Source organism: Neofelis nebulosa, chromosome 11 (genome assembly GCF_028018385.1).
Source record: "Neofelis nebulosa isolate mNeoNeb1 chromosome 11, mNeoNeb1.pri, whole genome shotgun sequence".
NCBI classification, from domain to species: domain Eukaryota; kingdom Metazoa; phylum Chordata; class Mammalia; order Carnivora; family Felidae; genus Neofelis; species Neofelis nebulosa.
In genome coordinates this window covers 172930-198027 of record NC_080792.1, presented here as the reverse complement: position 1 = coordinate 198027, position 25098 = coordinate 172930, and the positions used below count along the sequence as shown (strand labels likewise).

Genomic DNA, 25098 nt, shown 5'->3' with positions numbered 1-25098 from the left:
AAAGCAAGGTGATTATTTGGAGACAAGATTGAGAAGGCTGATAGTAGACATAGGCCATTAGTAATAGAGAAGTCTTTTAAAGTTCCTAGACCCAATTCCAGGGTGCCTGGGTGGCTCATTGGTTGAATGTCCAACTGTTCATTTCATCTCAGGTCATGATCCCAGGGTCGTGGGATTGAGCCCTGCATCAGGCTCTGCACTGAGCATGGAGCCTGTTTAAAATTCTCCCTCTGCCTCTCCCCCATTCTCTCTCTCTCTCTTTCTCTAAAATTAAAAAAAAACAATAATAAAGTTTGCATACCCAATTACAATGTGTGTGTGTAAGGGGGGTTCCCCCACCCTCATATAACAGAAGTGTTCTGGTTTCCCACGTGTGGAAGCTGTCTGAAGAGAGAAATAAAATTTTTATAGTCATGATTGATTAAGTCTTTGGTCTGTCCAACTTCCAGCCCCTCTCACCTCCCCAGAAGCTGGGGTGGTCATCCTGGAAACCAGCTGCACTTTTTGGTGGGGGGTGGGGAGGGTGGGGGATGGGGGATGGTTCTACCAGTCGCCGTCATTAATAACAAAATACCATTGCACCTTTACAGCTTGTAAGCGTTTTCAGGAACTGTGAATGAAGACCACATTTATCTGAGAAATCCATATTAGGTCATCTGAATAACCTTATTAATCATTTCTTATAACTTTCTTGTAAATCACTTTATCGCACTAAGTATGTGTATTTAATATTTGTGGAGAATATATAAGCTAAGAACACAAGTGTGTACATATAGACACAGGATATTTCAAATGGTAACATGTGGGAACCTCCTACAGTGGTGCCTGGCATGTGGTTGATGCTCAAAAAATGGCCCTGAAGGGTACTAGCATCTTTCAGTAAATAGACTAAGAATGTTTTTGGATCATTGGGGGGATATAAAGAGATGCTTTTTATTTTAATCTTGGCTCTTAGCTAGTTATGTGACTTTGGGCAAATCAGTTAATCTTTGGACCTCAGCGTCCTTATTACAGTGAAGGAATATAGAGAATTAAGATACCAGGATCCTCACCTTTATTAGAGAGATGACAGTTTAGTAGGAGTCGAAAGACATAGTTAACAGTAATAGTGAGAAATAGGCAGAAAGATCACTTCTAGCTGGGGAGGCTAGTGTGGCCTTTATGGAGATGAGATTTCAAATGTTTTCTTTATTTTTAAAGAATGGGTAGGATTACTCAGTGGGAAGAATTAGAAAGGGTATTCCAGGAACATGGAATTTAGAACCACAACCCAGTTGATTAACCCCCATCCAACCAGCAGAGTGAATTCAAGAACACATTACACTTAAGCCAAATTAACCAGTCATTCACAGTTTGCTTTAACATTTGCTCGTGTGTGTGTGCGTGTGTGTGTGTGTGTGTATGTAGTACTTCAAATGTGTGTTTTCTAAGAATAAGGATAGTCTGACATTACCACAGGATGGTTATCAACTGAAGCAAACTGGTATTTTTATATCCTCTGATCCTTTATAGCATGTCCTCCTTGTCCATGATGGACCTAGTCTAGGGTCAGGCCTTTGGCTGTCATGTCTCTTTCGTGACCTTGAATGTGAATTCAGTTTATAAATGGAGTTCTGTTCCAAAATTGGTTTTGTTTTATTCTTAGATAAAACACCAGTAACAACTAAAATTTTCATCCTGGTGTCCTTTGTTTTTGACATTGTGTAGAACACTACACTAACTTTTGCTTCCTTCATCAGCCTAAGAATGTGTTTAGTCATCTGAATTTGTTCAAGACTTGTTTACTTTCTTGATTATGTGGATACAGATACTTTATAAGGTGAAATTGAGATATCTGAATGGCTTACAAGTATTCATTTAGATTAACTGTTGGGTTAAATGTTACTAATTCTTTTGAGGGAGTTTTTTTGTTTTTTGTTTTTTAATTTGTAGCTGGTCCTATATTTTCTAAAATTGTTTAAAATTCAGGGAATGTAAAGTTCAGTTTAGAAAAATTAGAAAACATATGCAGAAACATAGATAAGAAAAGAAGACTCATTCATAAGCCATTACCCCACAATATCCGTTGTTAACATTGTGTATTTTTCTAGATTTAAGTGAGAGTGATCAGCCTATATATGATAGTACACTAGCTTTGTTTTTGTCTTTCACTGAATTTTATATTAATAATTCTTTTCCATGTCAGATGCATTTATTCTTAATCCCCCATAGTATTTAGAATCTGGGTTTCAAGCAATAGAAACCAACACTGACCAGTTTGAGCCAAAGGGAATTTAGCGGAAGACTGTGAGGCTTGCAGAGTCTGCATTGGAAACTGGAGGAGCTAAGGAGTGGACACCTGTCATGATTCTTTCTTCTTCCTTACCCAGCATTTCAAGTTCAGTGAGATGTCATGCTACCTTCTCTGATTTCCAGAGTGTCTGGGACTGTACTTTCCCAAGAGTTAGGACTTCAGATTTTAGGCAACACAGTCTTGTTGAAAGCCTGTATGAGAAAAATGAACTTTAGTGAAGATAGACTTTTCCAAGAACCTCATCTTCTTTTCTAAAAGTAGATCTAAATCCTGCTACTCATTGGAGTCTCTTGATTTTTTTTTTTAAAGCTAACATTTGATTGGTTAAAGTAGGGGCTGGCGATGTAACTTACAGGGCAGTGTACAAAATAAAAAAGTGGGTTTGGGCTGGCCCATAGGCCTGTTGTCCCAACCCACAGCATGTGAGTAACTCCCAAGGGGTTGCAGCCTCTGTGCTGGGGTGCTTGTGGTACCTAGATCTAGGCAGGGGTCAAGGTCCCCACCTGAGCCCTCCCCTGTCTGAGTCTGTGCCAAGCTCCCACTGGAGGTGATGATGGAATGTGGACTTCCTAACAGCTTGGTCACTGCCCCAGGTGGTGTTGATGAGAGTGGGAATGACTGCAGGGTGAGGAGTGGAGAGCAGGCACAGACTCTTCCCCAGGAAAATTGGAGGTAGGACCATGTGCCCCATTGTCCTATCAGACTTGGTTTTACAAAACAAATTCAAAGATAAAATAATTATCAATTTCAAGATGGTGACAACAGAGCATTAAACCCCAGCACTGGCCTTTCTGAGCACAGGGCCCCATACAGCTGCACTAGTCCTGTGCCCTTGGAGTTGGCTCTCACTGGTATTTTCTAAGACCTCAGATTTTTTTTTATATTTAATAATTTAGTTTACCTAACCTAATATATTCAAAATATTTCAGCATATAATCCGTGTAAAGTAAGTAATGAAATATTTTGCCCTCTTTTTTCTCCTAAATCTTCCAAGGATATTTAAAGATGTTTTTTATTATGGCAAAACATATATAACATAGAATTTGCCATTTTTCCCATTTTTACGTACACACTTCATCAGTATTAATAACATTTACACTGTTTTGCAACTATCCACAGTATCTGCAGTTGACTCCTGACCTTTGTGGGGGTTGGGGGCACTGAGTTCCCTTCCTCTGCGTGGTCAAATCCGGGCATAACTTTTGACTCCCCCCAGACTTAACTACTAATAGTCCACTGTTGACCAGAATCCTTACTGACATCACAAGTCAACACCAACAGTTGTACGTTGAATGTATTATGTACTGTGTTCTTGTAATAAAGTAAGCTAGAGAAAAAATGTTAAAAAAATCATGAGAAAATACATTTACAGTACTATGTGCATATTCATTGAAAAAAGTGTGTGTATAAGTGGACCTGTATGGTTCAAACCTGTGTTGTTTCACGGTCCACTGTGTTTCCAAAATTTTCATCACCTCAAACAGAAACTTTAATTATGAAACAGTAACTCTCCGTCCTCCCCAGCCCGGCCCCTGGTGACCTCTCATCTACCCTATCTCCGTGGGTTTGCCTGTTATAGATGTGTCATGTAAGCGGAATTGTAATACTGGTCCCTTTGTGCCTGGTTTATCTCACTTAGGTAAATGTTTTTAAGCATAGTCCATGTTGTAGCATGTATCAAAATGTTGGTCCTTTTTATGGCTAAATCATATCCATTGTGTGAATACACCTTTTTTGTTTAGCAGTTCATCTCTTGGTAGACATTGGGTTGGTCCCATGTGTTAGCTGTTGTGAATGATGTTGCAGTGAACTTTGGCTTACAAGTATCTATTTGAGCCCCTGTTTTCAGTTTTTTGGGTATATACCTAGGAGTAGAATTATTAGATCATGTGATAATTTTATGTTGAGCTTTTTGAGGAATTGCCAAACTGTTCCCACAGAGGCTGTACCCTTTTACATTCCTACCAGCAGCGTATGAGATTTCCAGTTTATCCACGTCCTTGTCCTCTTTCTCTCTTTTTCTATTTCTTTCTCTCTCTCCCTCCCTTACCATTCTAGTGGCTAACAAGGGTGAGCATCTTTCATGTGCTTTTTGGCCATTTGTATATCTTCTTTTTTTTTTTTTTAAATTTATTTTTGGGAGAGCACAAGTAGGGGAGGGGCAGAGAGGTGGGGACAGAGGATCTGAAGTGGTCTCTACACAGACAGGCTGACAGCAGTGAGCCTGATGTGGGGCTTGAACTCACGAACCGCGAGATCATGACCTGAACTGAAATCGGACACTAGTCATTTGTAGATCTTCTTTAGAGATTTCTGTTTAAATCCTTTGCCCAGTTTTCAATTGGATTATTTGTCTTTCTCTTGTTGAATTGCAGTTCTTTATCCTGGTTGTTAAACTCTTATTAGATATGATCTGCAGATACTTTCTCCCATTCTGTAGGTTTCTTTTTACTTTCTTGATAGTATCTTCCAATGCACAAAAGTTTTAAATTTTGATAAAGTTCAGTTTCTTTCTTTTTTTTTCTTTTTTTATTGTTGCTGGTGCTTTTTATGTCGTATCAGAGAATCCATTGCCAAATCCAGTCATGAAGATTCTTTTATATGTTTTCTTCTAAGAGGTTTATTGTTATATTTCTTTCTGTTTAGATCATTGATTCATTGTGAATTAATTTTTGTATGTGGTGTGAAGTAGGAGTCCAACTTCATTCTTATGCCTGTGGAAATTCATTATCCTGGCACCATTTATCGAAGAGACTGTTTTTCCCTCATTGAATGGACTTGGCATCTTTGTCAAAAATCATTTGGCCATGGATGTTTGGGTTTTATTTCTGGGCTTTCAGTTCTGTTCCATCGGTCTATATGTCTGTCCTCATGCTGGTGCTACATGAGATCATGAATCATGCTCCACAGACTGAACCAGCCAGGTGCCCATATACTGTTCATTACTGTAGCTTTATGGTAAGTTTTGAAATCAGGAGGTATGAGCCTTCCAATTCCTGCTTGCCTGCCTGCCTTCCTTCCTTCCTTCCTTCCTTCCTTCCTTCCTATATTGTTTTGGCTATTTGGGTTCCCTTGCAGTTCCATATGAATTTGAAGATTGGGTTTCCATTTATGCAAAAGAGACTTGGAATTTCGATAAGGATTGTGTTGTAGATCACTTTGGGTAGTATTGACATCTTGACAGTATCCCTACCCATGAACATTGAATGTCTTTCTGTTTATTTAGGTACTTATTCTTGGTTCTTCACTGCATCAAGTTTGTGCTGTTGTGTTCAGAGTAGCCATTTCTGTGGGTCAAGTCTTGGATTAAATTGACATTTAAACCAGTGTTACAGATTGTCATGTTGTGAGCCCACCCCTATACCAATCTTTAAGAGACCTATATATGTATAAGTAGATGTTTAAGAGCTTATTAACCTGTTGTTTCCATATCTTATCTATAAAAATATATTGGAATATTGTTAGTATCTATTTATTTCCTAATAATTGTTTTTTCTTTCTTACTAGCTTCCCCCCCCCCTCCCCACACACACACACCTGGCATTGGAGAACACTTCCTTTAAACTCTCCTCCCATAAATACAAATCAAAGCCACACTGAGATACCACCTCACTCGGGTCAGAGTGGCTAAAATTAACAACTCAAGAAACAACAGATGCTGGTGAGGATGTGGAGAAACGGGAACCCTCTTGCACTGTTGGTGGGAATGCAAACTGGTGTAGCCTCTCTGGAAAACAGTGTGGAGGTTCCTCAAAAAATTAAAAATAGAACTACCCTCTGACCCAGCAATAGCACTACTAGGAATTTACCCAAGGAATACAGGAGTGCTGATGCATAGGGGCACATGTACCCCAATGTTTAGAGCAGTGCTTTCAACAGTAGCCAAATTATGGGAAGAGCCTAAATGTCCATCAACTGATGAATGGATAAAGAAGATGTGGTTTATATACACAAGGAATACTGCTCGGCAATGAGAAAGAATGAAACCCTGCCATTTGCAGCAATGTGGATGGAACTGGAGGGTATTATGCTAAAGTGAAATAGTCAGAGAAAGACAGATACCATATGTTTTCATTCATATGTGGATCTTGAGAAACTTAACCGAAGACCATGGGGGAGGGGAAGGGAAGGGGCAAAAAAAGAGTTACAGAGGGAGGGAGGCAAACCATAAGAGACTCTTAAATGCAGAGAACAAACTGAGGGTTGATGCAGGGTGGGGGAGAGGGGAAAGTGGGTGATGGGCATTGAGGAGGGCACTTGTTGGGATGAGCAACTGGGTATTGGATGGAAGCCAACTTGACAATAAATAATATTTTTTTTTTTTTTAATTTTTTTTTTAAACGTTTTTTTTTTATTTATTTTTGAGACAGGGAGAGACAGAGCATGAACAGGGGAGGGTCAGAGAGAGGGAGACACAGAATATGAAGCAGGCTCCAGGCTCTGAGCTGTCAGCACAGAGCCCGACGCGGGGCTAGAACTCACGGACCGCAAGATCATGACCTGAGCCGAAGTCGGCTGCCTAACCGACTGAGCCACCCAGGCGCCCCGACAATAAATAATATTTAAAAAAATAATAAACTCTCCTCCCTTATCTCCTGTGACAAAACATTGCTGTTTCTTTTCCAGTATTTTCTTTAAAAAAATTTTTTTTTAACGTTTATTTATTTTTGAGACAGAGAGAGACAGAGCATGAACGGGGGAGGGGCAGAGAGAGAGGGAGACATAGAATCGGAAGCAGGCTCCGGGCTCTGAGCCGTCAGCCCAGAGCCTGACGCGGGGCTTGAACTCACGGACCACGAGATCGTGACCTGAGCTGAAATCGGACGCTTAACCGACTGAGCCACCCAGGTGCCCCTCTTTTCCAGTATTTTCTTATGAAAAATTTAAACCTACAGAGATGTTGAAAGCACTGTACAGTGAAAGCTCATCTACCTAAATTCTACAAAATTAATATATATATATGTGTGTGTGTGTGTGTGTGTGTGTGCATATATAAAAATCATCATCTGTAAAACAATTGTATGTATATAGGAATAATTCCATATATTAAACAATTATGTGTTTGTCTTTAGCCCATCATTCTTATTTTTTGATGCATTCCAAAGAATGTTGCAGCAACAGTACATTTTACCCTTAACACTCAGCTTACGTGTCACTAGAGTTTAGTGTTTGTTACAGCATTTGGGGGGTGGGGAATTCATATGCTGTGAAATGCACTAAAGTGTCTTCAGATGATGATTTGTGACGTGCATATCTTCATGAAATACGAGTCTCCATCAAGATGTAGGACAATTCCTTCACTCCAGAAAGTTTCCTCTGGCCCTGTTTCAGTCAGTCCCTGCCCCACTCCACTGACTACCACTGTTCTGAAATTTTGTACTATAGATTAGATTTGCCTATTCTACAGTTTTATGTAAATGAAATTATATGTGCTCCTGTGAGAGATTGTTCTGTGTGGTTGCAGTATTCCATTACCTAGATGGATTAGTTTATTGATCCTTTCTTCTGACGTTCGACACCTAGGCTCTTGTTAGTTTTTAGTTATTGTGAATAAGGTTCTTATGAATGTTCTTATAAAAGTATTTTTGTGGACATCTGTTTATGGGGTTATTTGTTTAGTTTTATAGGAATCGGCCAGACCTTTATGTAGTTGTGTGATTCCACACTCCTGTTAATAATAGTGTGTGAGGGGGGCACCTGGGTGGCTCAGTTGGTTAAGTGTCCGACTTCGGCTCAGGTCATGATCTCACGGTTCGTGGGTTTGAGCCCCGCATCGGGCCTGGTCTGACAGCTCAGAGCCTGGAGCCTGCTTCAGATTCTGTGTCTCCCTCTCTCTCTGCCCCTCCCCCACTCGCGCTCTGTCTCCCTCTGTCTCAAAAATAAATAAACGTTAAAAAAAAATAGTGTGTGAGGGTTTCAGTTGTATCCTTAACATTTGGTGGTATTGAATTAAAAAAAAATTGAAATGAAGCTTAAAATAGCAATAAGAATGTTCATTATGTTACCATGCAGTGTGATTGTTAGCCCCATTTTTTAAGTTTATTTATTTATTTTGGGGGGGGGGGGAGGAATCCTAAGCAGGCTCCGCACTGTCTGCAGGGAGTCCGATGTGGGGCTAGAACTCACCAACTGCGAGATCGTGACCTGAGCCACCCAAGAGCCTCACTTGGTTCTTTTTATATGTTGGATGGATTTGCAAAATTTTTCTTAAGGATTTTTCCATCTATGTTCATGAGTGACATGGTCTGTAATATCTTTTGTCTGGTTTTGGTGTCAGGGTAATGCTGGCCTTGTGGAATGAACTGGGAATTGTTTCTTCCTTTTTAAGAACTTAGTGTAGAATTGATAATATTTTTTCTGTAAATGCTTAGAATTCCCAACGAAGCCATCGGGAGTTGGAGTTTTATTTGTGGGAAGGTTTTTAACTTTGAATTCAATTTCTTGACTAGATATCAAGTTATCATCTCTTTCTCTTTCTCCTTTTTTTTTTTTTTTTTTTTGAACCAGCTTTGGTGGTCTTTTTTCAAGGAATTTATCCATTTCAACTTAAGTTGTCCTATTTATCGACATAAAGTTGTTCATATGATTTCTTATCTGTAGGAGCCGTGGTGATCTTGTTTTTTAGGCCTTTGTTTTCTTAGTACCTAACACCATAAATGTACCTTGAGAGCATTGCAGAAGTATCCTTCACATTTGATTTACCGTGTTTCTACGTTCATTCAGTTTTGAAATGCTGTCTAATTTTGTTCATGATTTCTTCTTTGATCCATGAATTAAAAGGGTGTTTAATTTCTAGAATTTGGGGATTTTCTAGATTATTTTTTGTTACAGATTTCTGTTAAATTTTGCTTTGGTTAGAGAATATACTTTATAATTCTAATTCTTTTAAATTTATTGAGACATAGGGCTCTGCACAAGCTCTGTCTTGGTAAGTGTTTCATGTGGATTTGCTGTTACTGGCTGGAGAGCTCTTAGCGTTTGGTCAGGTGGTCAGGTGGTTGGTTGTGTTCAGTCCTGTGTATCCTTATCCTTCCTGATTTTTGTGGATTTGTTATATTCTCTCATTGAGAGAAGAGGGGGTGTTGACGTCTCCGACTGTATTTTTGGATTTGATTATTTCTCTTTTCAATTTAATCAGTTTTTGTCTCATGTACTTTTCTCTGAGTACATACACGTTTAGGATTGCTTTGTTCTGCTGATGAATTGTCCTGTTGTTGCAAAGTGACCTTCTATCCATGTTAATATTCTTTTCTCCCCCTGAAATCTGCTTTGTTTGATGGTAATGTGATTCCTCCAGCTTTCTTTTGATTAGTGATAGCATGACACCTCTCTTTCCATCTTTTTACCTTTAACCTGTCTGTCTTTGTATTTAAAGTGAAATTTTGGGGGCGCCTGGTGGCTCAGTCAGTTAAGTGTACGACTCTTGATTTCGGCTCAGGTCATGATCTCCTGGTTTGTGAGTTTGACTTTGAGCCCCAAGTTGGCTTGTTGCTGACAGTGCGAAGTCTGCTGGAGATGCTCTGTCTCCGTCCCTCTCTGCCCCTCCCCCACTTGTTCTCTCTCAAAAATAAACATTTAAAACAACGTTTAAAATGAAATTTGTGTAGATAGCATTTAATTGGATCTTGTTTTTATTTACCCAGTCTGATACTCTGTGCCTCTTAATTTAAGTATTTAGACCAGGGGTAGGCAAACTATGCTTCGTGGGCCAAATCTGGCTTGCTGTCTGTTTTGTAAATAAACTGTCTTGGAACGTAGCCATGCTTGTTAGTGCTCATGGCTGCCTTTGTGTATGATGGTGGCACTGAGTAGTTGTGTGAGAGCCTGCATGGCTGGCAGAGCCCTAGATATTTGTTATCTGGCTTTTACTTTAGAAAAAGTTTCCAGCTCTTGTTCTTTAATGTGGTTATGGATATGGTTGGGTTCAAATTGCCCATGTCACTGTTTCTTTTTACTGTCTTCTCTGTGCTTCCTTTTTTATTCTTCTGCTTTGTTTTGGATTGAACAGTTTTTATGATTCCATTTTATCTCCCATTATTGGCTTATTAGCTGTATGTTTTTGTTTACCTTTTTTTTTTTTTAAGTTTATTTGTTTTTGAGAGAGAGCGAGAGCATGCGAGCATGAGCACAAGCAGGGGAGGGGCAGAGAGGGAGGGAGACAGAGAATCCCAAGCAGGCTTCGCACCGTTAGCATGGAGCCTGATGCAAGGCTTGAACTCACGAACTGTGAGATCATGACCTGAGCTGAAATCAAGAGTCCGATGCCTAAGCAACTGAGCCCCCCAGGCGCCCCTGTTTACCTTCTAATATAATACTGCTCCACATATAAGAACCTTACAAAGGGTGTCTGGCTGGCACAGTTGGTAGAAAATGTGACTTGATCTCAGGGTTGTGAGTTCTAGTCCCACATGGGGTATAGAGATTACTTAATAAATAAAGATTAAAAGAAAAAAACATCAATACTATGCTCTCATTTCCCATTCTAGCCTTTGTGTTATTGTTGTCATACATTTTACTTGTACATATGTCATCACCTCAGAATACATTATTTCCAATTTAAATCTTTGTACGAATTTGCACTTTTCTCTAGTTCTGAATTGACTTGGTAAGCAGTGTATTAGCATAGGTACATTTGAAGACAGCTACTATATTATTATCTGGCTTAACTAATTCTTTTTTGTATTACAAATAATCTTTAATCATTGTAAAAACAGCAGTGTAAATTGGGAAAGTTAGAAAATGGAGGTAATCCTTTCTTTAGAAAATAAAATTTTAAATGCCACATTTCTGCCATTCAGAGATTACCGCTACTGACATCTTATTGTTTAGCCTTCTCTTTCTTTGTGCAAACACTTATGTGAGTAGAGTCTTTACCACAGTGAGCTCTTATTCTCTTACTGATCATGCTTTTTCAGTTTCCTGCATCTTTCGGTGTTGTTAACGCTTGTCTTTCTCATCTGATACCTAGTCCACATTCTGACTTCTCCAGTTTTCCTCCAGATACGTTTTGTACTTGGTTTATCTGACGCAGGATTCAGTGTGAACACTGTTGCATCTGGTTGTCCAGTTCTCACTATCCCCATCCCTCCCTCCGTCTCCTCACCCCCTTCTGTTGTGTTGGCCGCACCCTTGTCCACACTGTCCTCCCCATACTGACTCTGGTGTCCTTGGTCAGGCACACACTTGGAGCTCCTACTTGATACTCTCCCAGGAGCCTCCCAAGTGCTCACCCCTGACAGAAGACCATGTTTGCTTATGGAGCTTCTCTTTTTTGAAAATTATGGGGGCAGGGGGACGCCTGGGTGGCTCAGTCGTTTAAGTGTCCAACTTCGGCTCAGGTCATAATCTCAGGGTTCATGAGTTCGAGATCCTCCTTCCCCATCTCCCTCTGCCCCACCCATGCTTGTGCTGTCTCAAAATAAACTTAAAAAATAAAAATCATTAGTGGGAAATCTCATCTGTTTATTTCTTATAAAACTATAGTTTTTAACTACAATTTAAAACTTTAATTTTTAGGGGTGTTTGGGTGGCTCAGTCGATTAAGCGTCCAACTTGGGCTGAAGTCATAATCTTGCAGTTTGTGAGCTCGAGCCCCAACTCAGTCTCTATGCTGACAGCTCGGAGCTCTGTGCTGACAGCTTCAGATTCTGTGTCTCCTCTCTCTCTCTGCCTCTTCCCTGCTCATTCTCTGTCTCTCTCAAAAATAAATGTTAAAAAAATTTTTCACCCTGTGACCCAGCAATTGCACTACTAGGTATTTATCCAAGGGACACAGGTATACTGTTTCGAAGGGGCACGTGCATGCCAATGTTTACAGCAGCACTATCACCGATAGCCAAAGTATGGAAAGAGCCCAAATGTCCGTCACTGGATGAATGGATAAAAGAGATGTGGTATATATACACAATGGAGTATTACTCGGCAATCAAAAAGAATGGAATCTTGCCATTTGCAACTACGTGGATGGAATTAGAGGGTATTATGCTAAGCGAAATTAGTCAGAAAAAACCAAATATATGACTTCACTCATATGAGGACTTTAAGACACAGAACAGATGAACACAAGGGAAGGGAAACTAAAAACGGAAGGGGACAAAACATAAGAGACTCTTAAATATGGAGAACGAACAGGTTACTGGAGGGGTTGTGGGAGGGGTGATGGGCTAAATGGGTGAGGGGCATTAAGGAATCTACTGAAATCATTGCTGCACTATGTGCTAACTAACTTGGATGTAAATTAAAAAAATAAAATATTTTTTTTCAAAAGATCGTTAAGACTTTAATATTTAATTGGATTATTTCAGCCTTTTCCTCTGTTCTTGTGCTTTATGGCTGCAGTTTGCTCATGGGCTACATTTCATTTCACTTTCCCACGCGGATTTCTTAGGTGCTAAGTAATCCCTTCAGGTTATTTATCTTCTGAAATTGCTTAATGGTCTCTCTTTTTCTCCCTTTTTAAAAGGACCTTAAAGGCTTTGATCCAGGAGAGAAGTACTTTTTTAACACATCATGGGGAGATATTTCTCTCTGGGAACCTTCTGGAAAGAAAGTGGTATGTATTTTTGTATTTGATTTTTATGTTTTCTCAGAAGCTGGGGGTAAGTTTCAGTTTACTTTTGAGGAACATCACATGTGTTGGGATTGCTGATGAGTGAGGGGGAGAGGCGTAAATGGAAACACTCAGGGAAGGAGCAGGAGAAAGTGAAACGCTTTATAATATAGAATCATTGATGCTTTGAGAGGTTTCTGTACATAAAGTTGAAAAAGTGATGTAGTGAAACTGTTATTTGTCCTTGATCATAAGATGCTACTCATATAAGAAGGGCCTTGGTTTCTAACTATTCTGAGTAAAAAGAAATGCCATGACATTATGTGTGATGAAAGTACATCCTGGTTTCAGAAGTTTAAAGTTGAAAGCTTACAATTTAAAAATACGGATCTTTTAGTTGAGGAATACAATTTATAATAATTTGAGACCAAACCCAAGCAGATTCAAGCTAAATTCTCCTTATTAAACTGTTTTCTGGAAACCCTTTCCTACTATCCAGCCATCGATAACATTAGCATCTTCCTCACTGTCATGCTCAGCCTGTCCCAGCACAGAGCCCAGTGCGGGGCTCCAACCCACAGACCGCGAGATCATGACCTGAGCTGAAGTCGGACACTTAACTGACTGAGCCACCCAGGCTCCCCAGGACTTTTGACTTTAAATAAACTTTTCCTATCACTAGTCAATCATTGTTCTGTCACAATTTTCTGTATCAACGTTTCTGTTGTCAACTGTTCTCAGTTCCACTTTTCTGCCTGTCTTGTGTCACACCTGTTGGTCTCCTGCCCTCCTTGACCCAACACTTCCCTCTCTACCATCAGACACAAGATGCCTTGAAACCACTTTGACTTGGTAATTCTCCTGCTTGGAACAGCATATGGCTGTTCAGATATGCCTTGCTTTGAAGACCTTGACTTCATGAATCTTTTCTTACATCTCACTGATTTCTGTCTTCCAAATTCTCAGAAGATCCTATAACGCAACATGCACTGTAATATATAATTATATGCTTTTCATCAAGAAACACTTTTTGAAACCTGCTACAAAGTAGGTAAAACTTTCTGAGTGCCTAATACAAAGAGGTACAAGTTAGGTTTTTTCCTCAAGGTGTGTATGTTTTTGTTGGGGTGAATAGAGCCCAGGCATAACGTGTTAAATCCGTATGAAATAGTGGTGTTTGGATTTGTTGACTGGACACCATGTTCAGAAAAGCCACCAAAGCCTGGTGTGGCAGAGGCTGTGCTGTCTGCTAGCTCAGGGCCTTATTCCTGTTTGTTCCTAAAGTGGCATAAATGTGCAGTCATGCTGGATTGATTCTGTTGCTTGTGCTACAGTGAGGTCTTCAGGGGCTCAGAAAAAAGAGATTTGTTAAACATTCGGGTTTTGGGGAGAGAGACGTGCTAAGGTCCCGTCATGTGACGGAGCTCAGTGCAAGACCTGAGGAAGCAGCCTGACAGGGAGACGGTGCACTGTCCAGGGCAGGGGTTTCTGCCGGCACCTAGATGCCTCACTCCATCCTCTGCATCTGTCCTTGGTCATTTTTCTTCCTCTGTTGCCAGTAGGGCCCAGGTCTCCACTCCCCGTGTTCCCCAGTGGTATTCACCCCAGAGCTTCTGCAGGGGGCTGTTATGGGAACGTAGACTTTCATTTCTCTTGCCTAGTGCCTAGTGCCTAGGCTTGAGATTGCTGGATTGTATATGATAAAGAAGTACATATTTATCTTTATGACAGATGCCACACTGTTTTCCAAAGTGGCTATACCATTTTGCTTTCCCTCTGTGATGGGGGCGGGGGGGGGGGAAGGGTCTAGTTACTGTGCACACAAGCTAGCCTCAATTCTGTCTCATTTATGGTGCTTATGGTTTTATCCACTTATTTTCCATTCTAATAGGGTTGTGGTGGTACCTTTTCTGGTTTTAATTTGCATTTACCTAGTGACTAATGATGTTGAGCATCTTTTCATGTGTATATTTGGCAGCTGGATGCCCTCCGGTAGTGTAAAAGTCTTTTACCCATTTTCTAAAATTTGGGTTATTTTTTTCTTATTGGGACTTGAACATGTCTACAACATGTATTCTGGATATAAGTCCTTTATTAGGTGTGAGGTTTGCAAATATTGTCTCCCAGCCTGTGGCTTGTCTTTTTATATTTTAAACAGTGTATTTCTTTCATTTCCTTCCTTCCTCCCTCCCTCCTTCCCTCCCTTCCACTTTTGAGAGGCAGAGAGAGAGGGAGGCACAGAATCTGAAGTAGGCTCCAGGCTCTGAGCTGTCAGCACAGAGCCCGACGTAGGGCTTGAAGTCACAAACTGAGAGATCATGACCTGAGCCAAAGTCGGACACTTAACTGACTGAGCCACCTAGGCACCCCAACAGTGTCTTTCACGGAGCAGAAGCTTTCTTACTTTGATGGAGTCCAGTTTATCAGTTTTTTTTTTTTTTTTTATGGATTATGTTTATGTTTTCATATTTAAGAAATCTTTCCCTAATCCAAAGATCTGTTCAACATTAATGTATAGTAACGTGCAGTTGTTAGTAATTTCTTTTGGCTCTTTCATTGACTGTAATTTTCATTAACTGGTTTTTCACTATGCTATTTCATTAAGTATAAAACACACCATTTAAAAAATGTATTGTTGGGGCTCCTGGCTGCCTCAGTTGGTAGACCATGAGGCTCTTGATCTCGTGGTTGTAAGTTTGAGCACCACATTGGGTGCGGAGGTTACTTAAAAATAAAAAATTCTAGGGGCACCTGGGTGGCTGTCAGTGGAGGGTCCAACTCTTTATTTTGGCTTAGGTCATTATCGCGGGGTTGTGGGATTGAGCCTGTGTGAGGCTCCAAGCTGAGTGTGGCTCCTGCTTGAGATTCTCTCTTTCTCTCCTTCTGCCCCTCCCCCTGCTTGCACGTATGCGTGTTCTCTCTCTAAAATAAAATACATATATATATACACACACACACATATATATATAAAAGATAAAAATTTAAAATGCTAAAAAAATTGTACTAGTCAAGTATAGTTGATGTATAATGTTAGTTTCAGATATACACAGTGGTTCAACAACTGTATACATTTCTCAGTGCTCCCCACAATAAGTGTAGTCAGTTACCATACAATGTTATTACAACATTATTGACTATGTTCTGAGACACACCATTTTTTAACGAACCACTAATAAAAAAAACCTAAAGCAATGCTTAAACTTTGTTGTACTGTTGAACTGTTAGTTGTAAGGTGTATCCAGATTTCTGAGATAATAAAATATGAATCTGTGAAATACGGGTTGTTGTTTTTTTAGTTTTTGGTCCGGGGTTGGCTGTTGCCTTAGGTTTATTCTGCGTGCTATCAGAATGGCAGAACCTGGGATATTGCTAATTGCTGAGAAGGCAGTTCCACATTGCTGAACATGTTTGGGTGACTTCTCTGACTTGTGACAAGAGGGAAACCTGTACAAATAGAGAGAGGGTGACAGAAGCTACAGAATGTGTGTGGGGGCATGAGAACACAAGCTTAGGAAGGGTGGGGTGATCCACTGTGGCAGCAAGAATCCGTGTCTTAGAGAGATCTACGACACAGCCTATCTCCCCTACAGCCGATGCTGGGACCCAGCGTGAAGGTCCAGGTCTCACCTTCCTCCTCAGTGACACTAGGGCCAGGTGTTCTGTGGTTCAGCACCTCTAGGGTCTGGAGACTTGCGAGACCAAAGACTTCACGGCTGTCAGACCTTCACAAACCCAGCAAATTTTTGGATGTTAGAACATTGCATTGCTCCATTGTCTTGCTCTTATACAGATGCCTGTTCTTATGCCCCAAGCCTATTGGATTCCCCTATGTTTGCCCCGAAGAGAAGTTCTGCGTGGTTGGTCTGCGTTCTGGCCTGGAGCTCGTTCAGGATTGTTGTAGCCCTTGAGGAACAGCCTCTTTCCTTACAACTTGTCACATAGCGTATTGGACACTTGCGTGTTGTAAGCACTGTCCATTTGGCTCCTACCTTCTCTAGGAGTGAGGGAAATAACAGTAATGACGGTTTAACAATTTGCATGTTAGGTTATTTGCAGGTAAATTCTAGAGGTTTTAGAATTTCAAGTATAAACAACATTGGAACTAGGGGAAATGGGAGGAGAAAGGGAGAAACTAACTTTCTGTAGCAGAGAACTGGGTTTCTTGTACTGGAGTGAGGAGATTCAGGTTTTAGTAGATGGCCTGGAAGGGGTCAGGGAGTGACGTGCTATGGGCCAGGTCCTATGAGCACCGTCTGCAGCTAGGAATCGCTGCTACATTTTTAGACGTTTGAGGCGAAAAATGAATACTGTTTTGTGATATGAAAGTTCTTTGAAATTTGAACTAGTGTCTGTATAGTTTTGTTGGCACAAAGCCACGCTCATTGACTTGCATATTATCTACAGGCGCTTTTGTGTTACGATGGCTGCACCAAGTAGTTGGCATAGAGGCAGTATTTACTGTCTGGCCCTCTAAGAAAAAGCTTGCCCTGGCTCAGAAAAACACCATTCCCTGAGGGGTGATAGTGTTACATTATCTGGCACATTAGAAGAAAAAGAATCCTATACTTGTGAACTGTAGAAGGTGTAGGATCTGGTATTTTTATTGAAGTATGTTTGACTTTCTTTTTTTTTTTTAACAGAGATATCGAACAAAGCCATACTGTTGTAGCCTCTGTAAATACTCTACAAAAGTGCTTACTTCCTTCAAAAATCATTTACATCGCTACCATGAAGACGAAATTGATCAAGAGCTGGTGATCCCTTGCCCAAACTGTGTATTTTCCTCTCAACCCAAAGTTGTGGGAAGGCACTTCAGAATGTTTCATGCACCTGTCCGGAAAGTCCAGAACTACACAGTGAATATTTTAGGTGAACCTAAGTCTTCTAGGAGTGATGTGATAAGTTTTACATGTTTAAAATGTAACTTTTCAAACACTTTGTACTACAGTATGAAGAAGCATGTGCTGGTAGCCCATTTTCACTACTTAATTAACTCCTACTTTGGCCTGCGAACTGAGGAAACGGGTGAGCAACCGAAAACCGATGAAAGTCTTTCTACTGAGAAGATGCCACCGTCTGACAAGTACTATTGTAAAAAGTGCAACGCCAATGCCAGCAGCCAGGATGCTTTAATGTACCATATTTTGACTTCAGATATACACAGGGATTTGGAAAATAAACTCAGATCTGTGATCTCAGAACATATTAAGAAGCCCGGCCTTTTGAAGCAGATGCACATTGCTCCAAAGCCAGCGGCACCCTTGGCCGTGCCCCCAAACGGCGGAGCTCCGGGCATCGCAGCCACATCTCCCTGCTTTCGTCTTGCCTTGCCACAGAACAGCCAAAGCCAGACCGTCGTGCAGCCAGTGCAGGGCGCAGTCCAGCCAGTGACTGTGGCCTCAGGCACTTCTGGAAGCCTCACCCACTCTCCGCCTGCTGTTGCCCAGTCCCACGTGACCCTGGTCTCCAGTCCTCTGCCGGTGGGCCAGAGCAACCTCCCTCTGCCGCCCTCAGCCCCGCAGCCTGTCTTTCTTTCTCATGGAGTCCCGCTTAATCAGTCTGCAAATCCTCCTGTGTTGCCCTTGAGTCAGCCAGTCGGACCTATCAATAAGTCTGTTGCAACTGGTGTCCTCCCCTTAAACCAGACCATCCGCCCAGGGGCTGTATCCCTTAGCCAGCCGGTCGGGCCCATAAACAGACCAGTTGGGCCTGGAGTTCTTTCAGTAAACAGACCTGCTGGGCCTGGAGTTCTTCCTGTCAGTCCGTCCGTCACTCCCGGGGTTCTTCAGGCCGTCTCACCAGGGGTGATTTCTGTGAGTCGGACAGTCCCGTCAGGGGTCCTGCCTGCAGGCCAGATGACCCCTGCCGGGGTCATCCCTTCAGGACAGACGGCAACTTCTGGGGTGCTTCCTGCGGGCCAGATGGTCCAGTCAGGGGTTCTCCCCATTGGCCAGACGGCCCCATCGGGGGTTCTCCCCGCTGGGCTGACGGCCCCCTCGCGGGTTCTGTCTGCGGGCCAGACGGTCCCGCTGAGGGTTCTGCCTGCAGGCCAGGTCGTCCCACCGGGGCTCCTTTCTCCCAACCAGACGGTCTCGTCGGGTGTTCTCCCTGTGAACCAGGGTATTAATTCCGGTGTTCTGCAGCTCAGCCAGCCTGTCATGTCAGGAGTGCTCCCTGTGGGCCAGCCAGTGAGGCCTGGCGTCCTGCAACTGAATCAGCCTGTGAGCACCAACATCCTGCCTGCAGGTCAGCCAGTTAGACCTGGCGCTTCTCAGAACACCACTTTCCTCACGTCAGGCTCTATTCTCAGACAGCTGATACCTACAGGGAAACAGGTGAATGGGATTCCCACGTACACACTTGCCCCCGTATCTGTCACTTTGCCTGTGCCTCCAGGAGGTGTTGCAACTGTGCCCCCACCCCAGGTGCCCATCCAGCTCCTGCAGTCGGGCACAGCTGCGCAGATGGCCAGTTCCATGGCCAGCATGCCCTCTCCTCCAGTGGTGGTAAATGCCACTCAGAATATGTTTGTTCAGGCGTCTCCATCTGTGGCAGAGGCCAGTCAGGCGCTCAAACAGGCGAAGCAGTGGAAAACCTGTCCGGTCTGTAATGAGCTCTTCCCTTCCAATGTCTACCAAGTTCATATGGAAGTGGCTCATAAGCATAGTGAGTCCAAATCTGCTGAAAAACTGGAACCTGAAAAGCTGGCAGCGTGTGCGCCGTTTTTAAAGTGGATGAGAGAGAAAACCGTTCGCTGTCTCTCTTGTAAGTGCTTAGTGTCCGAGGAGGAGCTTATCCATCACTTGCTCATGCACGGCCTGGGGTGCTTGTTCTGTCCGTGCACTTTTCATGACATTAAAGGTCTTTCGGAGCACAGTAGGACTGTGCACCGAGGGAAGAAGAAGTTACCTGTGGATTATAGTAACAAAGGTTTTCAACTGGATATCGATGCTAATGGCAACCTGCTGTTTCCCCATCTTGACTTCATTACCATATTGCCAAAGGAGGAGCTTGGGGAGCGGGAAGTCTACTTGGCGATACTGGCGGGGATACACTCCAAGTCACTGGTGCCTGTGTATATAAAGGTGAGGCCCCAGACGGAGGGCGCCTCTGGGAGCCCCAGCAAACAGGCTCTGACTTGCCCCTTTTGCTTTGGCACCTTTGTGACGACGGAGGCATACGAGCTGCATTTGAAGGAGAGGCACCACATCACGCCAACGGTCCACACCATCCTGAAGTCTCCGGCCTTCAAGTGCATCCACTGCTGTGGGGTCTACACGGGCAACATGACCCTGGCAGCCATCGCCATCCACCTGCTGCGCTGCAGGAGTGCCCCAAAGGACAGCAGCTCAGACCTCCAGATCCAGCCTAGTTTTATTGAGAACAGCGAGCTGCTCTTGGTGAATGGGGAGGTGATCCACGACTCCAGTTTTTCTGTGAAGAGGAAGCTGCCCGATGGCCACTTTGGGACAGAAGACCAGAGGGACGTGGAGGAGCGGCCCCTCGTCATAAACACCGACGCAGCCCTGGCTCCCGAAAAGGTGACGAGTGCGGTGCCTTTTAAAAGACAAAGGAATGAAATCAGGACAGAGGGACCGCTCGTTAGTGAGGATGCCCTTCAGATTTTAGCATTAAATCCTAAAAAATATGAAGACCGTTCTTACGAGGAAAAAAAGCAATTTCTTAGAGATTATTTCCACAAGAGACCATATCCTAGTAAAAAGGAAATAGAACTACTTTCCTCACTCTTGTGGGTGTGGAAAATTGATGTGGCTTCATTTTTTGGAAAAAGAAGATACATTTGCATGAAAGCAATAAAAAATCACAAGCCTTCTGTGCTTTTAGGCTTTGATATGTCTGAACTTAAAAATGTTAAACACAGGTTGAACTTTGAGTTTGAGCCACAAAACTTGTAAAAAAAAAAATAGGAAATCTGAAGTACTAGATATTTAGTAGTTTTTTCAATTGAGATTTAAAAAAATGTTATTTTCTTCACTGTATGTTGAACTAATCAATTTCAGTGGTCTTTATGCTGCTCTTTAGATTTATTTCAGGTGCTCAGAAAGACTTCTATATAAAAGAAGTGAATAGTTGTTTTGGATTTATTGTTTCCTGCAGTTTGATTTTGTAACAATTATTTTTAGTTCTTCGCTGTCATGTAAATTAAATCCTTGGCTCTTCCATGCACGTCTTGTTTCCTAGTAGTGTCAGTATTGTGGGATGAAAACTGAAATCTGTATGTTTGTGTTTTCATTTAAGGAAATTTCAGCTTGTTTCAGAATACTTGATTAACTGCATTGATCTCCCTCAGTTAGCTTCACGTGTAGCAGCAAACGGTAAGCGCCGAGGCTGACAGAAGTGAGTACACACCCCTGTGATGTGTGTGCTTCCCTCAGGACGCACTGCATTAACTTACGCTGGTTTCTTCTTCTCAAGGTACTTGCTTTCTAGATTGTGATTCTGATTTACATTTTTTCAAGTTTGTCCTAGCTGCTGTCTTTTATTACAACTCATAGAAAACCAAATGTTTTCCTTTGTTAAAAATATACTGAACCTGAAGCTTGCTATTTAGCTCGTTAAGAGTTATTTTCAAATAAAGCAGTTTTGTAGGTGCGGAAATCCTTTTTAGTGTGGACTTCTCCCCTTTTTGATATGGTGGTAAGTCATTTCCCCGTTCAAAAGTAAGACAATACATTTTTAGTGCCTTTAGAATAAACGCTGAACACACACTCAGACTCTCCTCCCAATCTAACTCTTCATAAACCAGTGAAAGGAAAGGACCATGTGACTCAGGAATAAAATTTTTACCCCTGAGTGTGGAAGCTAACTAGAGTGTAGACATAGGTTTTCAGAGAACAAAGCGAAATGAGTAGAGCAAGAGCTGTATCCGTGTTGCTGTTACATCTTTGACAGTTTTCTAGAGGTAAACGTACTTGTTCTGGGGAGATGGGCTTTCCTCTAGCCCAGCTGTCTGGGTTAGTGGGATGGGGATTGCTGAAGAACTCCACTGTATTACTGTCCTTTGGACAGTTAAACCTCCAGGGTTTTTTTTCCACACACACAATAACTAAAAGCACCAGAGCCAGCAATGGAGACCAGCCAGTTTTGACCTTAAATCGTATTCCTGGTGGTACACAGCAGAGGCACCTGTCCGACGTACTCAGAGGATATGACGGTCTCTGGGAAATAAGACGATGTTACTCTATGGATTTTAAAAAGTAGAATACCTGCATGTAATTGCTATAATGTGCATTTTTGAGGCGATTGTGAAACTGGTCTGTGATTGTTGGTGTACTCTGTTGTAAATCCAAAAAGAGCTTGTTGAAGTTTATTTTTTTTTTAACCTATTGTTTCAGAGTGTCTATTTTGAATTAAAATTTGTTATACCACTGCAAACAGAACTGTTTAATTCTTTTAACAGATGTGTCACTGTGAGTTAGTAATCATCTAAATGTAGAAATACATACCACATTTATTTGCTAAAAAACACTGCTTGTCACTGTGAAAGTAGGTCAGGATAACCCCAAAGAGCTAGTTACCAGTGCCTCCACGGTAGATGTGGCTAAATCCTCTTGACGTGTCTGTGATGTTGGCCTCCACCGTCAAATCGGATGTCAAGTAGGGTCGAACTCGCCTGTCCTGAGGCTGTGCTGGTGACTGTCCGTGTGGTGGAGGCCAGTCTGGAGGTGCTGACAGCAGCAGTTTACTGTGTGCAGCGGTGAGGGGAGCACCTGGCCCACCTTTGTTAAGTGATGTAAGTCAGGGTTTCTGTTCGCCTCTTGGGTGATAATTCTTTGTTGGGGGTGACTGCCCTGTTCGGTGCAGTGTTGGGCTGGCACCCGTGGCCTCAGCTGCTTCAGTCACGGCACTGCCACCCCCCCGCCCCCACCCCGTCATAATAACCAAAGGTGTCATTGAATCTGCCCTGATGAGAACCACTGTGACAGAGGAATTCTGATTTCTAATTGTGTTGTAGCTGTTGGTCAGCCTTTGATGCCAAGTCTCTATGTGAACGCTTTTCTTTGATCTGTCATCCACCCACACCAGCATGCTGCTTCCAGAGTGGGTCACTGCCTTGCTAATGGAATGGAGGTTTCTAATATGGTTGAGAGATCTGGATAAGTCATCTTGGATTTCAGCCTCATGTTAAGGGTCATGAATGTTTTCTTTTCTTTCTTTCTTTTTTTTTTTTTTCAAGTTATTTATTTTGAGAGAGAATGAACGAGCAGGGGAGGGGCAGAGAGAAAGGGAGAGAGAGAATCCCAAGCAAGCGCTATGCTCTCAGCTCAGAGCCCAATTTGGGGCTCAGTCTCGCAGACTGTGATCATGACCTGAACCAAAATCAAGAGTGAGACACTTAACCGACTGAGCCACCCAGGGACCCTGTGAATGTCTTCTTTAAAAAGCTGCAGGTGGATCGTACAGGGCAGAGGCACGAGGTGGAAGCCAGCAGGAGGCCGGAGGGTGCTCCCACAGTGCTAACGGATGGCAGGCCTCCCAAGGCTGCAAGTGCAAATAGCACGGTGACTCCCAATAGCACGGTCATGGGAAAGATGCGCCTTTTGCCGCTTCTGTAATGTGGGCCAGAATCTGGATGGCAGACATCACCATGATGGAAGCGTGCAGGGTTGGGGCAGACAGGCCAGACAGAAGCAAAGGTGGCCATGTTCAAGGACAGTGCTGGATACAACAGCAGCATTGGTGCCTTAGTCCAAGAAGGGGAGCTGGCCCAGTGGCGTGGAGACCTGCGTAGCGCAGGTGGTTCCAGGGAGCTCTTTGGCTCAGCCACCCGTGTGCTGACTCTTCCGCCCTTCACCTCCGTCAGTGAGACCGAACTGCAGTCAGCGACGAAGCCAGTCGGGAGCCAGAAGACCTTCATCCACACACCACAGATAACCACCAAAACGGAGACCCTGCACAGCTGCTGTGTCACCGCACTGGACTCGTATCTCTGGGCATAGATGTTTTTCCGGAGCTCTTTTAGAAAATGACCCACATAGTTATCAGGAAAGCGCTGTTGCTCATAAGAGACCTTTGGCCACCTGGCCTCCTTGGTGTTGGGTTGGGCTCAATGTTATCCCTTCCCTCAAACTCAGGTTGGTTTCATCTCCCTCGTAAAAGTCCACATGGACAGTTCTTAGAAAGAACTCTCTGCCCTCGTTTCTTCATAAGTTTTGAAGTAAGAGCCCTGGAAATTCTCTGCTGTGCAGTAGTCGATACTTGACTGACCTCCCCTCGCTTTCAAAGGCAGCAGCCCTGGTGGAGCCTCCAGGACGAGAGTGTTCTCTGAGGCAGCCTGACACACCAAGCTCCTTCTGCCAAGTTCCCAGGTGCGTGTGGGAGGACGGCTGCCCGCCTCTTTCAGCCTCATCCAGCTGCCCCTTTAATCTGATGAGTACCGTGCAGTTCTAGATTTCTTTAAAAACATTCTTTTTAAAGTTTATCTGAGAGAGCACTTGAGCACAAGTGGGCCGTGGGGGTGGGGTGCGGGTGGTGGTGGTGGGGAGGCAGAGAGGGAGGGAAAGAGGGAGCAGGGCTTGAACTCAGGAACCACGAGATCGTAACCTGAGCTGAAGTTGAACACTTAACTGACTGAGCCACCCAGGCGCCCCCAGTTCTAGATTTCTTAAGAGCTCACTAAATGAAGCAACAAATAACCCTAAGAAAAAAAGAAGAAAAACTCAGCCTCAAACTCTAACCTAGTTTTTGCCTCAGCTTTTAAGCAGTGTTTCTAGACATTTATCAGCTGTTTACTGTTGCTAGGAAATGGGCTGAATACTTGAACAATAGTACTAGTGACAATGTCATGTCACACTGAGCGATCGCTGTGCTGTCTGCTGAAGGGCCATCTGCACTTTAACATTTGCTTAAAGGTAGGCGATACTGTTCCATTTTACATAGATGGCACCTGATGCCTAAAGCGGGCCCTTTTGTTGCCCAAGGTAGGGGGCTTGGAGAGCTTCATGCCCTTGATGGACGAGATACGGTGCCTCTTATTTCATAGATGGAGAAATGGGGTTAGAGGTGGAATGACCAGCTGTCCCAGTGTGCTGAGGACTTGAGGTATTTCTCTGGACTTTCCAGTGCCCAAACTGGGAACATCCAGGCAAGTAGGGACAAGTTGGTCACCCTACTCGACGTTAATTTACTCCAGGTGACCTGTCACTTAACGATGATGCAATACTGTCTCTAATACTACATCTACTCTCTCCATACATGTACTTAGTTCTTTGTGTATCAAGATATATAGTGCATC

At 42.8% G+C, this 25098-nt stretch overlaps 1 protein-coding gene and 1 long non-coding RNA gene across 8 annotated transcripts in view; both read left to right on the top strand.

Annotated features, from left to right (window-relative positions):
- Positions 1–22243, top strand: part of ADNP2 (ADNP homeobox 2) — a 32069-nt gene extending 9826 nt beyond the window's left edge. For 6 of the 7 annotated variants that reach the window (XM_058691717.1, XM_058691718.1, XM_058691721.1 and 3 more), the window contains 2 exons: positions 12756–12845; positions 17483–22243. In XM_058691717.1, coding sequence (XP_058547700.1) covers positions 12756–12845; positions 17483–20758 — 3366 coding nt within the window. In that variant the 3' untranslated portion in view covers positions 20759–22243. Of the gene's footprint in view, positions 1–12755; positions 12846–15040; positions 16806–17482 lie in introns of those variants that run through there. The other variant, XM_058691722.1, reaches the window with a different exon arrangement.
- LOC131489856 (uncharacterized) lies at positions 6858–12291 on the top strand. The gene is made up of 2 exons (XR_009250774.1): positions 6858–6906; positions 7142–12291. It is a non-coding gene; the product is annotated as an uncharacterized LOC131489856 (long non-coding RNA).
- Positions 22244–25098: the final 2855 nt, after the last annotated feature.